This window comes from Patella vulgata, chromosome 1 (assembly GCF_932274485.2).
Source record: "Patella vulgata chromosome 1, xgPatVulg1.2, whole genome shotgun sequence".
NCBI lineage: Eukaryota > Metazoa > Mollusca > Gastropoda > Patellidae > Patella > Patella vulgata.
In genome coordinates, this window is record NC_065879.2 from 85,563,051 (window position 1) to 85,584,027 (window position 20,977).

The window sequence follows — 20,977 nt, forward strand, 5'->3', positions numbered from 1 at the left end:
ATAAGATTTAAGATATTATTAGTATTATTTTATAAATTACAGGTTTATGCCCTCAAGGCGATGACCCAACTGCTGGCTGCGATTCTACCCAATGTGCCAGTTACGGTTCGGGCAAACGTGACTACACATGCTGTGTTTCTTGCACTTCTGAAATCAGCCCAGAAACAAGTCTAATAACGTCACCTACAACAAGTCAAATAACATCACCTACTACAAGTCAAATAACATCACCTACTACAAGTCCTATTATTGAACCCGTAAGCGACATAACATCACCTACAACCAGTCCAACAACATCACCTACTACAAGTCCAACAACATCACCTACTACCAGTCCTACAACATCACCTGCAACAAGTCCTACAACATCACCTACAACTAGTCCAACAACATCACCTACAACTAGTCCAACAACATCACCTACTACATCACCCACAACAAGTCCTACAACAAGTCCAACAACATCTCCAACAACAAGTCCTACAACAAGTCCAACAACATCACCCACAACAAGTCCTACAACATCACCTACAACAAGTCCTACAACATCACCTGCAACCAGTCCAACAACATCACCTACTACAAGTCCAACAACATCACCTACTACATCTCCTACAACAAGTCCAACAACATCACCTACAACGAGTCCAACAACATCACCTACAACGAGTCCAACAACATCACCTACAACTAGTCCAACAACATCACCTACTACATCACCCACAACCAGTCCAACGACATCACCTACTACAAGCCCAACAACATCACCCGCAACAAGTCCAACAGCATCCCCTACAACATCACCAACTACCAGTCCAACAACATCACCTACAACTAGCCCAACAACATCACCCGCAACAAGTCCAACAACATCCCCTACAACATCACCAACTACCAGTCCAACAACATCACCTACAACTAGTCCAACAACATCACCCACAACAAGTCCTACAACATCACCTACAACAAGTCCTACAACATCACCTGCAACCAGTCCAACAACATCACCTACTACAAGTCCAACAACATCACCTACTACATCTCCTACAACAAGTCCAACAACATCACCTACAACGAGTCCAACAACATCACCTACAACGAGTCCAACAACATCACCTACAACTAGTCCAACAACATCACCTACTACATCACCCACAACCAGTCCAACGACATCACCTACTACAAGCCCAACAACATCACCCGCAACAAGTCCAACAGCATCCCCTACAACATCACCAACTACCAGTCCAACAACATCACCTACAACTAGCCCAACAACATCACCCGCAACAAGTCCAACAACATCCCCTACAACATCACCAACTACCAGTCCAACAACATCACCTACAACTAGTCCAACAACATCACCTACTACATCACCCACAACAAGTCCTACAACAAGTCCAACAACAAGTCCTACGACAAGTCCAACAACATCTCCAACAACAAGTCCTACGACAAGTCCAACAACATCTCCAACAACAAGTCCTACGACAAGTCCAACAACATCACCTACTACATCACCCACAACAAGTCCTACAACAAGTCCAACAACAAGTCCTACGACAAGTCCAACAACATCTCCAACAACAAGTCCTACGACAAGTCCAACAACATCTCCAACAACAAGTCCTACGACAAGTCCAACAACATCACCTACTACATCACCCACGACCAGTCCTACAACATCACCAGCGACCAGTCCAACAACATCCCCTACTACAAGTCCTATTATTGAACCTGTAAGCGACATAACATCTCCTACTACTAGCCCTACAACATCACCCACAACAAGCCCAACAACATCCCCGACAACTAGCCCTACAATATCACCCACAACAAGCCCTACAACATCACCCACGACCAGTCCAACAACATCACCTACAACAAGTCCAACAACATCACCTACTACATCACCCACTACCAGTCCAACAACATCACCTACAACTAGTCCAATAACATCACCCACAACAAGTCCTACAACATCCCCTACGACCAGCCCAACAACATCACCTGCTACAAGTCCAACAACATCACCTACTACATCACCTACGACCAGTCCAACAACATCACCTACAACTAGTCCAACAACATCACCCACAACAAGTCCTACAACATCCCCTACGACCAGTCCAACAACATCACCTGCTACAAGTCCAACAACATCACCTACTACATCACCTACGACCAGTCCAACAACAAGCCCTACAACATCACCCACGACCAGTCCAACAACATCACCTACAACAAGTCCAACAACATCACCTACTACATCACCCACTACCAGTCCAACAACATCACCTACAACTAGTCCAATAACATCACCCACAACAAGTCCTACAACATCCCCTACGACCAGCCCAACAACATCACCTGCTACAAGTCCAACAACATCACCTACTACATCACCTACGACCAGTCCAACAACATCACCTACAACTAGTCCAACAACATCACCCACAACAAGTCCTACAACATCCCCTACGACCAGTCCAACAACATCACCTGCTACAAGTCCAACAACATCACCTACTACATCACCTACGACCAGTCCAACAACATCACCTACTACATCACCCACGACCAGTCCAACAACATCACCTACTACATCACCCACGACCAGTCCAACAACATCACCTACAACCAGTCAAACGACATCACCTACTACAAGTCCAACAACATCACCCACAACAAGTCCTACAACATCACCTACCACCAGTCCAACAACATCACCTACTACAAGTCCTACTACCAGTCCAACAACATCTCCAACACCAAGTCTTACGACAAGTCCAACAACATCACCTACTACATCACCCACGACCAGTCCTACAACATCACCTACTACAAGTCCAACAACATCACCTACAACAAGTCCTATTATTGAACCAGTAAGCGACATACCATCTCCTACAATAAGTCCTACAACATCACCTACTACATCACCCACGACCAGTCCTACAACATCACCCACAACCAGTCCTACAACATCACCTACCACCAGTCCAACAACATCACCTACTACAAGTCCTACTACCAGTCCAACAACATCTCCAACACCAAGTCTTACGACAAGTCCAACAACATCACCTACTACATCTCCCACAACCAGCCCTACTACATCTCCTACAACAAGTCCTACAACATCACCTACTACATCACCCACGACCAGTCCTACAACATCACCTACAACCAGTCCAACGACATCACCTACTACAAGTCCTATTATTGAACCTGTAAGCGACATACCATCTCCTACTACAAGTCCAACAACATCACCTACTACATCTCCCACAACCAGCCCAACTACATCACCCACGACCAGTCCTACAACATCACCCACGACCAGTCCAACAACATCACCTACCACCAGTCCTATTATTGCACCTGTAAGCGACATAACATCTCCAACTACAAGTCCAACAACATCACCTACTACATCTCCTACAACAAGTCCAGTTATTGACCCTGTTCGATATGTTGTCCTCGTGTGCACAGATGAATCCAATGAAAGTAACTCCAATGAAAGCAACTCTGACGACGGAAACTCCAATGAAAACATTTCCATTGAAGACATCAATAAAAGCCAAGGGCCATTATTGAACCCTTTAAATAGGCTTAGATTCTGGACTTGGTAGCCTTCTACTACATGTATTAGATTGTACCTGAGTACATTATCATTAAATTACAGTGAATTCCTGAATTGGCCCACTCCTTGTAAAGTCTTAGAAGTCTATCACATGCCCCAAGTAGGGCTTACCTTATTGAAATACGTACTCTACTTGCTCCTGCATAACACAAGAAACCTTAACATTTGCTGTAAACTTTTCTGTACTTAATTCACCACCCCTCCCCATTGAAAACTGCACCTGTCAGTACACACGGAAACAATGATAGGGAGTCACGGTGGCTAAGTGGGTAAGACGCTGGCTCGCTAGCCTGGAGGTCGGGTGTTCGATCCCTGCATTGGCTGAGAAAGGTCCGACGTGGTTCCCCCATGTCAGTGATGCAGGACGGAGGGCGTGACAAGGACAGCTGTCTAGTCCTTCGGATGGGCCAAAAACCGAGTACACATTGGCGTACACGTAAAAGATCCCTTGACAGCTGGAATTCGATATACGAGTAGGCCGTAGTGCTGCTGTCCGGGCAAAATTTCCCTCATAGCACACTGTATGACGTATGCCAGTTTTTATTAGGACGTTAAACCCCATTTCATTTCTACCATTTGAAATCGGCGGCAAGTTCTGAATTTGGACACAAAATAAGCAGTTCAATACCGTTTTACTAAACTTTCTCACGCTCAAGCTTTCTAAAGTTTCAATTATTCGCCAACCATACAAACGCAACAGGGACTCTTCTCGCGCAGTTTTAATCCCATCATTTGTGGATTATTTGCGGACACACACACACATATTAGCGTGTTTACAGTAGGTCCAGACCTCTTGAATCTTTTTAAAACCGACACCTTTGCCAATTCCATACAATCTCGTTGTCGTGGCTCATCCCTCTATGTCATGCACAAGGAAGTCTTCGCGATCTCAAGTTGATGTTCCAACAACCAACCTTGACCTTATTATCTAGTTGCGTTTCCTTGTCAGACCTAAAAACCAGGTTGGGCATCTTTTGCTTTGCCAGATGCAACAGTAAAACCAAGCGGCCATTGTCATGTCGAGACAATAAACACATCGGCACCCCTACTCGCCTTAGATGTTTTTACATTATCATCTTAAAGTTGTTCACAAAATAAATCTATGCATTTCTGCTTATTGGCATACTTTGATACCCTCCTTTTGTGCATGCTATCGTTTGGAAATGGAAGGGTTTCCCTTTCAGAAAGAATCAAGAGGATTCGAAAATCACTGTGTTTGCATGGTGGGCGAACAAATTAAAACGCTTGTATACGAGAAAGTGTAGGGAAAAGAAGGTGAATAGCTTGTCAGAACTTGCCGTCGACTCCAGGTGTTGCAAAGTATCATGATTTCCATGTATAAGCAGGAGCAGTTGTGGATGGGGAGAGCGCCATGAATCAAGCCCATAAAAGAATTTAAAAACGATTAGCAGATTAGAGAGAGAGGGTTAAACGTTCATTCGACACAAACTAGGTCATTTCGGGACTAACACAAGGTTGGATTTTATTTCAATAATTGGCTTGCGCGTAGGGGTCTTTAGCAGTGGGGGAAACTGGAGGACCCGAAGAAAACCCACGAGGTTGGACGGGCGAACCTAACCCTTATCACGTACAACCCGGGAATCAAAACCACGACCGTTTACTCAATGGCCTACCTTAAGATACAGCTAACCATTCGCCCCCCCCCCCTCGCTCCGCCCGCGCCCGCAAAAGAGCTGACAGCTAGCTAATAATTTATCAGAATGAAGTAACATGTGGTTTCAACTGGGAGTATCTGTCAATCTATTTATGTATATAATTTAAGTTATTGTATAATTGTCGTTGATAAATAAATAAAGTCAAAACCTGAAAATATAAGTGTGCAGAACTGTTTATATTACAAGAATATTGTTGAACGACGCATGCTCGCGTCAAACTTATCTATTTCCGGGTGGGTTCGAGGTTTCAAATGTTATATTAATTTTTATTTTGACATTTATTGAAATGTCAAGGCTATAATAACCTCTCTAGAGCATCAGAAGAGTCGTCCCATCCGGCTGTTCTTGTCAGGGATCGGACACCCGCCCTCCAGGCTACCGAGCCAGAGTCTTACCCACATAGACAGAGTGGATGGATAGACCTATCCGTTCTTGCGATAATACATCGATTGGACTCATGAAGACGTTGCCCGGACAGCGGCACTATTATATCGAACTCCAGCTGTCAACGTGCACGCCAATGGGTACATGGAACCTTCCGCTCAATCCGAAAGACTATACGTTATCATTTGCCAGACCCTCCAATCTGCACAACTGACAAGGGGAACCTACACCGGAAAAACACGATCAACTTCTTTTACGGCCAACTCCGGGATTATTTTCATTACATTTTGACAAATATTCTGGGGGGTTTTTTTTAAATCCTTGCTATAATATTAATAGGTAAAACATGGATGAGGTGAAACTTTCATTCAAATTACTTTATTGCTGCGAAGTTATGACTGAAGACACTTTAAAGATCGATTATCATCGTAGCAACGACATCTTGGCAACCGAGACTTAGCCTTGATTATCCATTTTATCTTTAGATTTATAAATATCGTTGTTCAAATCCGTTTAAATCACCACCAGCCGATGCTCTAGGGAGTTGGGAGGGATGGCCGAATGGTTAGTACGTGCGCGCTCTATCATAAGGTCTTTCATTGAGTCAACTGGCGTGGGTTCGATTCCCCAGTTGTATGTGACAAGGAGTAGGGTCGCCTGTCCAACCCCGTGGGTTTTCTCCGGGTCCCCCGGTTTCCTCCCCCTGTTAAAGACCCCTATGGGCAAGCGAATTATTGAAATGAAATTGAACCATGTGTTAGTCCCCAAATGACCTAGTTTGTGTCGAATGGACGTCAAACCCCATTTCTCTCTCTTTTATATGTTTTAATTATCGGGACATTATATCTGTATTGTTATTATGTGAATAATGTTGGTATGAAAAATTTAAAGGAGGCAATTCTTTAACTCAATATCATCCACAGTCTTCTTAAATTTGAAAACACGATTTATTTGTCAGTTTAAATCAACATTGATGTTGTGATCTTACCGGAAGAAGATGGTCTTCTGATATCCAATATTTAAGACAAAATAAACATTTTACCATTACTACACGAATCGTGTACCAAAATGCGTTTCAGCAGCATTTGTAAGAAGGGACTCGAAGAATGAGGCTAGACATATTCCACAAGTCAAGTCAGTCGGTGATGCCATATTCTTATCTGGAGAGCATGCGCAATAAATACTACCGGTGTAGATGGGAATAACCAGACGATAGAGATGACGTCTCTCTCTCTCTCTCTCTCTCATATGGATTATTAATTACTGTATACACGATGCAAATAATCCTCCATCCCTACCTTCTTAACCATTAAGCCACTATTTTATGGGTAACCGGGACATTGTTTTTATACTTGGCGAATCAAGAAGTCCATGCGCGTATGGGTCTTTAGCAGTGGGAGGAAACCGGAGGACCCGGAGAAAACCCACGAGTTGGACAATCGACCATACTCCTTGTCACGTTCTTTTACGTGCATGCCTATGTGTACACAGGACCTCGGTTTTCGTATATCCCGATCAACCTTCTCGGTCAACACAGGGATCGAACATTGTCTAGGGTTAGCGAACCAACGTCTTACTCACTGAGCCAGGGTCAGTGTTATAGCCAATATTTTGTTGACATGCATTGCGAGGTGGGATTGTGGATGGTGACCTATATTTGACCCCCCCCCCCCCCCCGACGACCACCACCACTACAACCAACACCATTCACAGCTTCTAGACCCGCTATTACTTGACAGTTGGAATTGGAAATAAGTGTCGGCCATAGTGCCGCTGCTGGGGCAATATTTCCCTCATAGCACACTGCATGGCGTATGCTCGTCTTCATTAGCGCAGTTAGGAGAAGAACAGTAGGACGTTAAACGTGAAATTACCACAACGTACGATTTGAGCCAGGGCATATTGTTTCATCTTAATAAAGAAAAACAACATTTTCACTTTATTTAACATAAGTCTTACATTTTCATTAAAATACATTTCTTGACATACATCAAATCTGACAACTTTATACAGAAAAAGGGAGATAACTTACATTGACCTACGATCCTATTTCCATGCAGTCCTATGTTATCACTTTACTTCAACTAGAAACACTAATATGATTTGAACAGTTTTGTGTTACTCTTTAATGAAGCTGGGCTGTTTTAGCCACCTTGGTCATATAGCCATCTGAACAGCACATAAGAATAACTGAAAGATGATTAACAATCAGATTAAAATACAGATCTACCTTCTTCTTACTTACAGAAGCATTATGGAAGATTTGATAAAGAACTGGCGGTTCTCACTATAATAATCCATATAGTCCCTATCTGAGCCTATCAACCCATATTATACCCTTTAAAGGGGCACTGTGGAAGATTAGATAAAGAGTTGGCAGTTCTCACTATAATAATTAAATAATTAAAAACTAATTAATGTAAAGGGAATTTGCTGAAAATTAAAGATACATTATGGGAAATTAGATAAGGAGTTGGTTAATGAATAGGCAATTTGCTGAAAATTTCTGTCAAATTGATCCAAACTGAACCGAGATATTAGCTTTTGATCATCATTACTAACGTCGGTACGATAAAAACATAGTCTCGATTATCCATTTCTTGATTTAATCATCAGTGAGCGTTGAGCAGCAGGTCGGATTCAAATCCCGTAATACCGAAGGGTAGTGATGCGAGAGTTGATTATGGTCTAGATAAGTTAATTAATGTCTAATTGTTATTTTATAACACATTTCAGGCCTAAAGAAAGATCTGCAATAGGCAGATTTAGCTCTTGCATAATGTATGTTTAAAGATTTACGCCCGTTTCCACCTTGGATGATTTTGCTGAAAAGTGATTCCTAAGAACGTTGCCAGAGAAGCCATAAGAAAGCTTAGACTAACATTGGTAGGAGGTCACGAGATCGACCAGGAGGCCCTTTCGATTCCGTGTCCTTAAATAAAGACAGAATGAGTTTTGCAGGTTAGCATCCATGGTAAATTTCACCCAATGGAGTTGCCCCGTGTACCAAAATACCGATATATACTTCATTTCGTCTATTATGCTTCCGATGTCCTCCGCTACATGAAGATCGGACCGGTTGTCGTAGGAGGTCGCGTTAAGGGTTATAGGAACAACCTTTGACCTATGCGCCCGTGTTCCAAGTGGCTATTGGAAAATACGTTTACTTTGTTTTTGGTTTCTACCGATATGAACTCGACACAACAGACCATTTAATTGGTTAATCCCGCACATCAACCAAAACGTGAGTTATTTAACAACTTGGCTTGCCGTGACAGCACAAAGCCCAGCTTAACCGGGGCGGGGCCCTGGGTCTGACTAGAATCGCGGGGCCCCTAACCGTAAAGCGACGAAAAGATTATTTCATATCCTTTCGAATGGCACGCATGTGCAACACACAATTAAACGGTCTGCAATACAAGAATAATTACATAATATCTGATCACATACGAAATCCAATCAGTTCCGAATGGCATACAAGACTAGATGCCTAGACCGATCACCGGGTGGAACTTCACAGAGAAGGTTGAGGGATAGCCCAGTCTCCACTTTCGCACCGCTAGATCGATTACCGTGAAACTTTCATCTGGAATTTGAATTTTTTCTCTTTTTGCCATGAACCGAGGGGCCAATTAAACTGGGCTTTGGCTAACAGACATCAATTTGATTTTAATATAAGATAATTTATTGTAAGAATTGAAAAATTGACACATTCTTTTACGAGAAACCCTTAGGCTATTCTCTACTTTAGCAACGTGATGATTTAAGAATTGTTTACATTTACTGTATAATATTTGGACTAAAGCTTAATAGTTTAAACCCTTTTCCACATTCGTGATTGGAAATGTTTTACGGTTTATAGCTACATGTCGGTTTATATATAGCTACGTGTCGGTTTATAGCTACGTGTAGGTTTATATATAGCTACGTGTCGGTTTATAGCTACATGTCGGTTTATAGCTACATGTCGGTTTATATATAGCTACGTGTCGGTTTATAGCTACGTGTCGGTTTATAGCTACATGTCGGTTTATATATAGCTACGTGTCGGTTTATAGCTACATGTCGGTTTATAGCTACATAGCTACATGTCGGTTTATAGCTACATGTCGGTTCATATATAGCTACGTGTCGGTTTATATATAGCTACGTGTCGGTTTATAGCTACATGTCGGTTTATTCGGTTTATATCTTGAACACCATATAAAGATCACCTTTTTAAGAATCGAATACTTTCGATGAAATCCAATCTGATTAAAATACAGATCTATATTTCGTTTCGTTTTTTTATACTTTCGATGGCCTACACTACATGAAGATCTGGCCGGTTGTAGTAAAAGGTCGCGTCAGAGGTCGTGCGAACGTCAGACATTGATTAATCAATCAACACTGACGTTGCTAGTGGTTTACCCACAGTTCCGTGCATCACGCACCAAGAAGTCGCCGTAACAGATGGTTTTATTGGCTAATCCCTCACGCCACCCAGAACGCATGTAATATAACAACTCTTACAGATCCTAGTGTTTAGTCACCATAGTTTAAGTAGGATATGCTATACTGTGAGATAACCTATTAACAATAGTTGGATATGCTATACTGCGAAATAACTTATTCTCAATAGTTGGACATGCTATATTACGAGAGAACTTATTAACAATAGTTTAAGTTGGATATGCTATACTTCCAGATAACTTAGCCCCAATAGTTGGACATGCTATATTGCGAGATAACTTATTATCAATAGTTTAAGTTGGATATGCTATACTGCGAGATGACGTATTAACAATATGCTATATTGCGAGATAACTTATTCTCCATAGTTGGACATGCTATACTGCGAGATAACTTATTAAGAATAGTTGGATATGCTATACTGCCAGATAACTTAGCCTCAATAGTTGGACATGCTATATTGCGAGATAACTTATTAACAATAGTTTACGCTGGATATGCTATACTGCGATATGACGGATTGACAAGCTATATTGCGAGATAACGTATTAACAATAGTAGGATATGCTATATTGCGAAATAACTTATTCTCCATAGTTGAACATGCTATACTGCGAGATAACTTATTAACAATAGTTGGATATACTCTACTGCGAGATAACTTATTCTCAATGGTTGGACATGCTATATTGCGATATAACTTATTCTCAATAGTTGGATATGCTTTACTGCGTGATAACTTATTATGCTTTCTCATTTATCGATATTAACGATTAAACGAAATCTGATGAATATTCGGATATCTCGGGCTACTTAAATACAAATTCTTATAGACTAGTTCAGCTATAGTCCTTCTGAAGATGACATTTGGCGGCAAACAAGAACTGGAACCAACAATATTAAAAAAAAATTGAGGAAACATTCAAATATATATTCGGTGTTTTCGAGCTACTTAAATACCATTTCTTATTGTCTACACAGGTCATATGGAATACAATTACTGTTTTTAACTGAGCAACGTTTCAACTAGGCTTCTCTAGTCATTATCACTCTATAACCTTGTTCAGCTATAGTCAATCTTACGATGATTTTTGGCGGCAAACAAGAACGGGAACAGATGAATGATGAACAATATAATCACTGACGCTTCCTAAAATAGTTCTCCTTAACTTTCCTAACCCTCTTGTCCCGGTCACTATCATATCAGCCTTCTCTTGCTTGGATAAATCAACGATAACCTCGCCTGGTTTGCCAGCTCCCGTGCGAAACTTTCCACTCAACTGAAGAATAACAAAATGTCACATTAACAAATATAAAAGGTTTTAACTTAAAGTTACAATTTCATATTTTCTAAGAAAGTCAAAACATAATTAATCATGTCTTTTGCTCAATAGGTTGTCAACTCACTATTATACGATCTTTCTCACACGTTAAAATCTTCACACCGGAAATAATAACACAATTACCTCCAAATTACCTCCTTTGTTTTCTATTCCCCACCATGGAATAGCTATCTTCAAACGTTTGAATTTGAAGTTGAAAATGATATTTTTGCCAATTTCTCAACTGGCAATAGTGAATTATAGGATGAATAGGATTATTCTTTAACAAGGTAGGACTGTTTATAGATACAATCTATTTATTTTAATACATTTTAAAAATATAACTTAAAAATATGAAATTGTAACTTTAAGTGTTATCAAATGTGTATAAAGCTTTGTTTTCGGATACTGCTACCTGCTATATGAAATAATTATTCATATTCTACAAACAGGAAAGACCAAATCTTCGTTCATTCACAGATATAACTTTATTATCTGTGCCTGCTTACAGGAGATTCGGAGGAAATTATCTTCCCCTATAAATAATGTACACGAGGCCTCAGATTTTCGTGCATGACTGAGAAATGGGCACCAGGGCTTACAATTCCGATGAACGTCGGGATCGTGTGGTAGCTAACGATAGCCGGTAGAGGGTAAAACCAAAATGAACGCTAGAGGAACTTGGCCATTCCAAGATGAATGCCCATACAGAACTCCTCCTTTTAGCGACCAAACTTTTCTGTGTAATTAGACTGGCCAATACGTGTGGTAGCTAACGATGGCTTGTCGAGGGGGCAACCCAAATGAGTACCAGATAAACTTGGTCATTCCAAGATGAGTTTCAAGATGGAATCCCATAAAGAACACAATCTGATTAAATCACAGATCCTATTTCGTTTCGTTTATTTATACTTCAAAATTTCGTTTTACTTGTATTTACTACACTAGGATCTGGAAAAGTTGTTATATAACCCGCGTTCTGGATACTGTGAGGGATTAGCGAAAGAAACGGCGAGTTTTTGGCGTGAGGTGCACGGAACTGTGGTTAACCCACTAAAAATATCAACGCTGATTGATTAATCAAATGTCTGCCGTCATAGGTTCAAAAGCAGCGCGTATGACCTCTGACGCGACCTTCTACTACAACCGTTCAGGTCTTCATGGGTTAGTGCTAAATGATAAGGCCAGCTCAATTTTTCGTCATAGGTCCTAGCCCCAATGCTTACCCTAACCCTTACCTACAATCTCGCCAACAATCACGTGCGTAACCTTATTTACATCTCAACGAACTTGACAAACATTGAACCGGCCTTAACAAATAGATTTAGTCAAGGCCATGTAGCAGAGGCCATCGAAAGTATACAAAAACGAAACGAAATATAGATCTGTATTTTAAGAACTCACCCTTTTAGCTACCAGTTTTTCTTTATATTTCTTTTCGATGTTATTGACTCGTTCTTCTAATTCCCTCATCATCTGTTCCAGCACAGATGGACCTTTAAATTAACATTTAGAACAAAACATCATTAGTTCAAATAACCAAGATGAAATGAAATCTGAGTTAACGTTCTACTGCACCGACTGGGTTAATTCCCTCATCATTTGTTCCCAGGTTGTACGTGACAAGAACTCGTGGGTTTTCTCCGGGTCCTCCAGTTTCCTCCCACTGCTAAAGACCCCTACGCGCAAGCGAATTATTGAAATAAAATTAAACCATATGTTAGTCCCGAAATGACCTAGTTTGTGTCGATTGAACGTTAAACCCCATTTCTCTCTCTCCCTCTCTCTCTCCCTCTCTCTCTCTCACTCTCTCATCATCCGTTCCAGCACGGATGGACCTTAAGATTAATATTTAGAACAAAACATCATTAGTTCAAATGAGCAAAATGAAATGAAATCGGGGTTAACGTTCTACTGTTCTGCACTGAGTGAGCTATTGCAGACGGGCATATAAGGGCAATTCAATATAAGAGTAGGTCGTGGTGCCGCTTTCCAGACAAAATTTCCGTCAAAGTATACTCGTCTTCCCTGGCACAGTCGGAGCAGAATAGCAGTATGTTAAAAGCCATTTAATTTCATTTCATTTATTGACAGCTGGAATTCGATATAAGAGTAGGTCGTAGAGCCGCTGTTCAGGCGAAATTTCCGTCATAGCACACCGTATGGCGTATACACGTCTTCACTGGCACAGTCGGGGCATAACAGTAGGACATTAAACCACATTTAATGTCTCATTTTATTTACTAATTATTCTGTATAAATGAAAATGACTCGTGTGTAGAGATGGGGAGCGGAAGTAGGGATGAAAGATGAAAACTGAATCTAAGAGTAGATTATGTCAGCGGCTGTTCCTAAAACTAAACAGAGAGAGAGAGAGAGAGAAATGGGGTTTAACGTCCACTCGACACAAACTAGGTCATTTCGGGACTAACATATGGTTCAATTTTATTTCTATAATTCGCTTGCGTGTAGGGGTCTTTAGCAGTGGGAGGAAACCGGAGGACCCGGAGAAAACCCACGAGGTTGGACAGGCGACCCTACTCCTTGTCACGTACAACCGGAGATTCGAAACCACGCCAGTTGACTCAATGACAGACTTAATGATACAGCGCGCACGTGCTAACCACTAAGCCATCCAACCCCCCTAAAACTAAACAGACCAGCCCACATCGAAATAATTTATATATGAAGATACTTACTAGCCATGGTGAAATCATATGATTCTGGTACGTGTATGAATACAAGATAGTCGCCATCTTTCATCACGTGTTCACAATACCCTGTAATAAAAAGAATACATATTATAAAAAAAATGAAATTAAATGAAATGTGGCTTAACGTCCTATTTTTGTGCTCCGACTTAGCTAATGAAGACGGGCTTACGCCATGCAATGTACTATAAGGAAATTTGTTCCCGGACACCGGCGCTATGTCCTACTCTTATTTAGAATTTCAACTGCCAAGGCAAATGTCATACATTGTGCTACGAGGGAAATTTTGCCCGGATAGCAGCGCTACTGTCTACTCTTATATCGAATTCCAACTGACAAGGGATTTTTAATGTACACGCCAATATGTACAGGGACCTCGGTTTTTCCATATTTTATAAAGAAAGTGCTGAATTCATTGTCCAAATAACAACAGGTTCATATTAGATTTTTAACACAGCAGTATGAATATGTATAGCTCTATTATCTTAAGTCACGAACACCCAATGCAAATGTGTCTGCAAGGCAAGCCTCATTGCTTACGTTCACAACAATATGGCGACTTGTTGGTTGCAACAAGATGAAAGTTACTTTGCTTCGATAATTTCCTTTGTGTATATCATTATTTTTGATTGGTCTATAAAAAATAGCATAGGTATGAAGGGCAGGGTTTAGGGGAGTGGAACGGAATGAGACCAATAGGGATATCGTTGATGATTTAGTCCTCGGACAGTCACATTCTCAGTTCATTTTAAAACACAACTGTGACGAAGGAAATGAAATGAAATGAAATGAAATGGAGTTTAACGTCCTACTGTTCTGCTCCTAACCTGGGCTAATGAAGACGGGCATACGCCATACAGTGTGCTATGAGGGAAATTTTGCCCGGACAGCGGCACTACGGCCTACTCTTATATCGAATTCCAACTGCCAAGGGATCTTTTACGTGCACGCCAATGTGTACACGGGACCTCGGTTTTCCGTCCATCCGAACGACTAGACAGCTTTCCTTGTCCTGCATCACTGACAAGGGAGAACCACGCCGGAAAATCTGGATGAACTTTCTCGGCTAATGCAGGGATCGAACACCCGACCTCCAGGCTAGCGAGCTAGCGTCTTACCCACTTAGCCACGTGATCCCCCTGTGACGAAGGACGCTACTACCTATTCTTGTTGGTGCACAATCTGATTAAAATACAGATCTATATTTCGTTTCGTTTTTTTTATACTTTCGATGGCCTCTACTACATGAAGATCTTGACAGTTGTAGTGGAGGTCGTGCCCGGGACCATACGAGCGGCTTTCGACCCTATGGCGTCAGACATTTGATTAACCAATCTGCGTTGATGTTTCTAGTAGGATACCCACAGTACCCAAGAATTCGCCGTAACAGATGGTTTCATTGACTAATCCCTCACGCCATCCAGAACGCAGGTTACATAACAACTCTTCCAGATCCTAGTGTAGTAAAGACAAGTAAAACTAAATTCTAAACTATAAAAAACGAAACGAAATAGGATCTGTGTTTTAATCAGAGTGTGTAATTGTCAAATAAGAATCATAATTTGAAACCGAATTAATTGTGGTTTAAAAAAATACATAGGCTAACAGAGAGCTATTTAGGTCGGACTGTTATCATATTATAACAGTATACTTCAATGTGGCATCAATCCACAATTATATTACAAATTTTACTTGGCAATATATTCCTTGACCTGTTACATAATTGGAGATTACGTAGAAAAATGTCAATTAACACCCTCGATACATAAAAGTGATTAAAACATCCTTATCATATTGTGACCCACAGATGGATGACATTTTCACTGGCGGGACACGACCAACGGCCACGTGAAATTCATTAGTTACTACCCCTGGCCTGAGTTACAATGCAAAATAGCCAGCTGCATAATCTCTTCGATCATCCTTTGTCTAGAAGGGGCATTATAAGCAGAAATCCAAAGGAGATTATTCAGTCAAGGCGAGGGCGTCTGTGTTAAGACCGGAGAGCGGTCATGTACGTTAATTTGGAGTTGACACCAGGTGCCAAGCCAAGCTAGGGCCACAGCTCCCTCAACACAAGCTATGATTACGGAGTCTTTAAATACAAGAAGTTTTGTACTTGATATATTCGAAGAACAATAAAAGAATCAGATGAAGTTACACCAGTGTTGTCGTCATAAAGAGACGGGGTTTAACGTCTACTCGACACAAACTCGGTCATTTTTGGACTAACATATGGTTTAATTTTATTTCAAAAATTCGCTTGCGCGTAGGGTTCTTTAGCAGTCGAGGGGATCCGGAGGACCCGGAGAAAACCCACGAGGCTAGACAGGCGACCCTACTTCTTGTCACGTACAACCGGGGATTCGAAACCACGCCAGTTGACTTTATGATACAGCGTACACGTGCTACCCATTCAGCCGTCCAAGCCCCCTATAGGAGAAGGCCGTTGAAGATCACAGCCCATTGATTCATACTGAACTGTGATGCACAGAAGTAAATTCTATTTCATGTTCCTGAAGCAATGACTGCGAGTTTTACAACATCCAACCCCCCTCGCCATAAAGAACCAACACCGCAACAGACCTTACGAGCTCATAACATTGGAATACACGGCATGTTCGCGTGGGTTTAAGCCATCAGCTGCAACGGTATTTTCAATGACGAAATGTGTGCAACTGCGTGCGTCTTGTCAGGTTTAACATTCATGGGCATACTAAAATCCAATAACATTAATGGAAGTTTGTAGTCTTTATCCAAATAGAGTGTAAATTTGATTCCTGTCAATTCCAAAGAATTTCTAAAATACATTAGAAGAAGATACCATTTCATATTGATTTTTTAGATAAGAGATTACCTTTTATCACATCAATGCTAAAGCAAGAACGTGTGTGTGGGTTTTAAAATATTATATTTGTCAGTGTTTGAGAGAGAGACACACACACACACAAACTAGGTCATTTCGGGACTAACATATGGTTCAATTTTATTTCAATAATTCGCTTGCACGTAGGGAGTCTTTAGCAGTGGGAGGAAACCGGAGGACCCGGAGAAAACCCACGAGGTTGGACAGGCGACCCTACTCCTTGCCACGTACAACCGGGGATTCGAAACCACACCAGTTGAATCAATGACAGACCTTATGACACAGCGCGCACGCGCTAACCTCAAGAGAGAGAGAGAGAGAGAGAGAGAGAAAGAGATGGATCTTTAACAGTGGGGGGCAAACTAGAGGTTCGACAGGTGTCCCCACTCCTTGTCATCATGTACATGTTTGGGATTAAAACTACACCGCTTACACCTCAATGACAGACCTAATGGTCTAAAGCCCATGTTATACACCATTTACCCCCCACCCAAGAGTTATAAAGAAGAAACATTGAATGTCTTGTGCCAGATGAGTGTTTCAAGAAGGTGATCGATCAAACCAAATTTAAATATCGGAATTCCACTTTAGCAGACCGCAATTTTTCAATTTTTATCAAACATAAAATTTCCTAACTCAGTCCAACTTAAACAAAATTCAACAAAGCAAATTGATTTAGCATGGAAATTTCGAAGATGTCAATTTTTCTCAAACATAAAATTTCCTAACTTTGTTCCACTTAGTCAAAATTCTAAAAAAACGTATTGATTTCCTTGTGTGTACACTGATAACTGTGTGAGATGGGATGTGAAGTCAATTTAAAGCTGAGTGTCTGTATGTCAACACTTAGATCGGTAGACACCATGATAGAGTGCTTTACGCATTCTGTGATTTGTGTCACTCCGACATTCCAGATAGAAGGTTAAACAGTTTATTTCTTAAAAATCACGAGCGCTAGGAAACTTCATATTTGCGGACGTGTGTATCTGTAGTGGAAACTCTACCGGTGTCAATCGCTCCAGTCCAGTTTGTCGCCACTGTGACGCGTACGAATATATTGGCCAGGTTGTTACCCATGAATACATTTTTGTTGTCCAGATGAATATTCGATGTATTCAAACTGGAGATATGTTGGACTGAAGCAACCGAGACTAAACTTTACGCACACGGCTTAATATTCTTGAAGATAGGGGCGCCTTCTCGACCTCGTGGGTTTACTCCTGACCCCGAGTTCACAAAGCAAAGTTAAGAATTTACTCAAAATTGTTTGCCTTATTTTAACTAAAATATAGCCCTTTATAAAACTTTAGTTGTTTTAATGTATCAAATACATCAATAAGAAACTATGTGCAAATTTTTGTGTTACTAAATTAAGAGTACTTGTTGCTTCGTTGAGGTCTTGACATAAAAGTAGGGTGCAAGCGTATACCGGAAGTTGTCATCACGTGGTTTACCACAAAATTACAGTAATTGAAGAGAGGGGTTGGGTGGTCGATGGTTAGATCATAAGCTCTGTCATTGAGTCAACTGGCGTGGTTTCGAATCCTCGCTTGTACGTGCCATGGAAAAGAGTCACCTGTCTAACATCGTGGATTTTCTCCCGGTCCTCTGATTTCCTTCCACTGCTAAAGACCCCGACGCTCAAGCGAATTATTACAATAAAATTGATTATAAACCTGTAACGGTAAATCTCTTTGATCTTTGGGGTATATTCTATGCCCGGAATAACTTGCGGTCTGAAAGACTTCAGAGAAAAACCTCGACGGAAAAACCTCGGCCTACCGGCCTCGATTTTTCGTTTTCTCAGGTTATTTTCTTCAGTCTTTCTTTCCCCAGCATAACCTCGGTCTCGTGCTTTATCCTACACATAATACGTTAGTAACGAAATATCCAACTCTCTCTCTCTCTCTCTCTCTCTCCCTACTAATGCTTCGCAATATTCAATAAATAAACACTTCTACATTTATTGCATGCCAATTATACGATCTGAACATCAAATGGACATTTAGCGCACTGCAGGCCAATCTGGCATCCCTTATAATACAAACACCAAACCCACATAAAAATAAATCATTGTCAATCCGTCTAGTTTGCCGATCAGGAAAGATCAGTCAATCGATTTGTTTTAATCTAAAACGACGACTTGGATCTTGCACAAAGATTTTCTCTCGGTTTGTGTGATTGATCGATGTTAAACGACCAGTTATAAACATGCTCTGTCAAGAAAGACAAATATGAATACATGTCTAGTGATTGTCACAACACGTCAAATAAATAGCATGACATACGAGGCATCATTGTGATCTTCACACAAGAACGCTGGCGTTTAATTAGAAAGGCGACAGAGCAAAATTGAATTTTCCATACTGTAAAATCGAATGACATTTGAAATCAGACGTCTTGAATTAGGTGTCTTTACGTTAAAGAGAGGAATGTTGGTTATCTTCGTCAGTGGGGGTTCCGGGTGGGGGGATAAGTTCTAGCGTATTATATTATGAACCCAACCAAGAACCGACCATTACGTCAGGGCAGTTTACGTCATCACAGTTGTATCATTTCAAAAATGTCCAAAGAACCAAGAACCGACTATTACGTCATCGCAGGAATTGTATCATATCAAAAATTAAAGTCCGCAATTGCTCAAAGAACAAGCGGGGCTCTGGGCCTTTTGTGAACAACAACAGCAACAACAAATTATCGAGAGAGAGAGAGGGGGGGGACACTTCCACTCTTGACACAAACAAGGTATTTTCGAGACTAACATATGGTTCCATTTTATTTCAATAATTCGCTTGTGCGTGGGGGTCTTTAGCAGTCGGAGGAAACCGGAGGAAATCGGAGGATCCGGACAAAAACCCAAGAGGTGGGACAGGCGACCCTACTCCTTGTCACGAACAACCAGGGAATCGAAATTCCGCCAGTTGACTCAATGACAGGCCTTATGATACAACACGCACGCGCTAACCATTCAATCACCCCACCGTTCCCCCAAAAGAAACACGGAATGAAAGTATGACTGTAATCTTTACTTGGTTGCAAGATTAATCTGAACTGCATTTTGATTGTTTGCATTAATTACACCCGTTGCATCTGAACTACAACCCACGTACATCAAAACCACGCTACGTGACACAATGACAGACCTAATGGTTTAATGCGAGAAACCACTAGACCACACAACCCCCCTTATCGATTTGTCGTGATTTTCAAAGTGCAGTAATATGTTTAGTATAGTTTTAGACATTAGCCTAAATAATTTTGTCTTTTATGATAAAAAAAGCATCGAATTATAGCACAATTTAAAGTAGCTAAGTCTCTAACTCAATATCATCAAAAATCCTCGACATTGAAAACACGAATTATTTGCCAATTCAAATCAACATTAGTCTTGTGATCTTACAGGGAAAAGATGGGCTTCTACCATTGGTACACGAATCGGTGTACCATAATGCGTTTCAGCGCCATTTGGAACAAGGGACTCAAAGAACGCGGCTAGACATATTCCACAAGTCATGTCAAATGGTGACGCTATATTCTTATCTGGAGAGCATGCGCAATAAATATCATCGGTGTAGACTGGAATAACCAGACGCTAAAGAATACCATTCAATTGAGACTTCTATAACTGATTAGAAATTACAGTAAAAACAGAAACGGTTGAATGTAAATCAGTTTATATACATTCACATTACATTATTATCTGCGTTGCGACCCATTTGTGTCAATTTCTCGGTCCCAAATATTAGCGATTTAGCTCCTTTAAGCGTTTACAACAAAATACACAATTCGTACGACGTTTGCACGATTCTATCGGACTACATGAGATTTTCATTGTCTGTAAATCCTGCCTATGTCACTAGACCGAATCTGTTTCAAAGAGGCATTGTAATCGCAATACTTCTGTATAAAATGATTGA

At 40.9% G+C, this 20,977-nt stretch overlaps 1 protein-coding gene and 1 long non-coding RNA gene across 2 annotated transcripts in view; one reads left to right on the forward strand and one right to left on the reverse strand.

The window, feature by feature from the left end:
- Positions 1-1,325: 1,325 nt before the first annotated feature.
- LOC126808427 (mucin-2-like) lies at positions 1,326-5,453 on the forward strand (the record flags this gene model as incomplete). The annotated part of the gene is made up of 2 exons (XM_050533131.2): positions 1,326-3,470; positions 5,433-5,453. Coding segments are annotated over 2 exons (2,166 nt in total), but the record flags the coding sequence as incomplete, so codon positions are not given.
- A 5,939-nt stretch (positions 5,454-11,392) lies between these two features.
- Positions 11,393-20,977, reverse strand: part of LOC126825887 (uncharacterized) — a 28,378-nt gene continuing 18,793 nt past the window's right edge. The window contains exons 2-4 of the long non-coding RNA XR_007682295.2: positions 14,183-14,263; positions 12,888-12,979; positions 11,393-11,441 (exon numbers count right to left, since the gene is read on the reverse strand). This is a non-coding gene — a long non-coding RNA (uncharacterized LOC126825887). The remainder of the gene's footprint in view (positions 11,442-12,887; positions 12,980-14,182; positions 14,264-20,977) is intronic.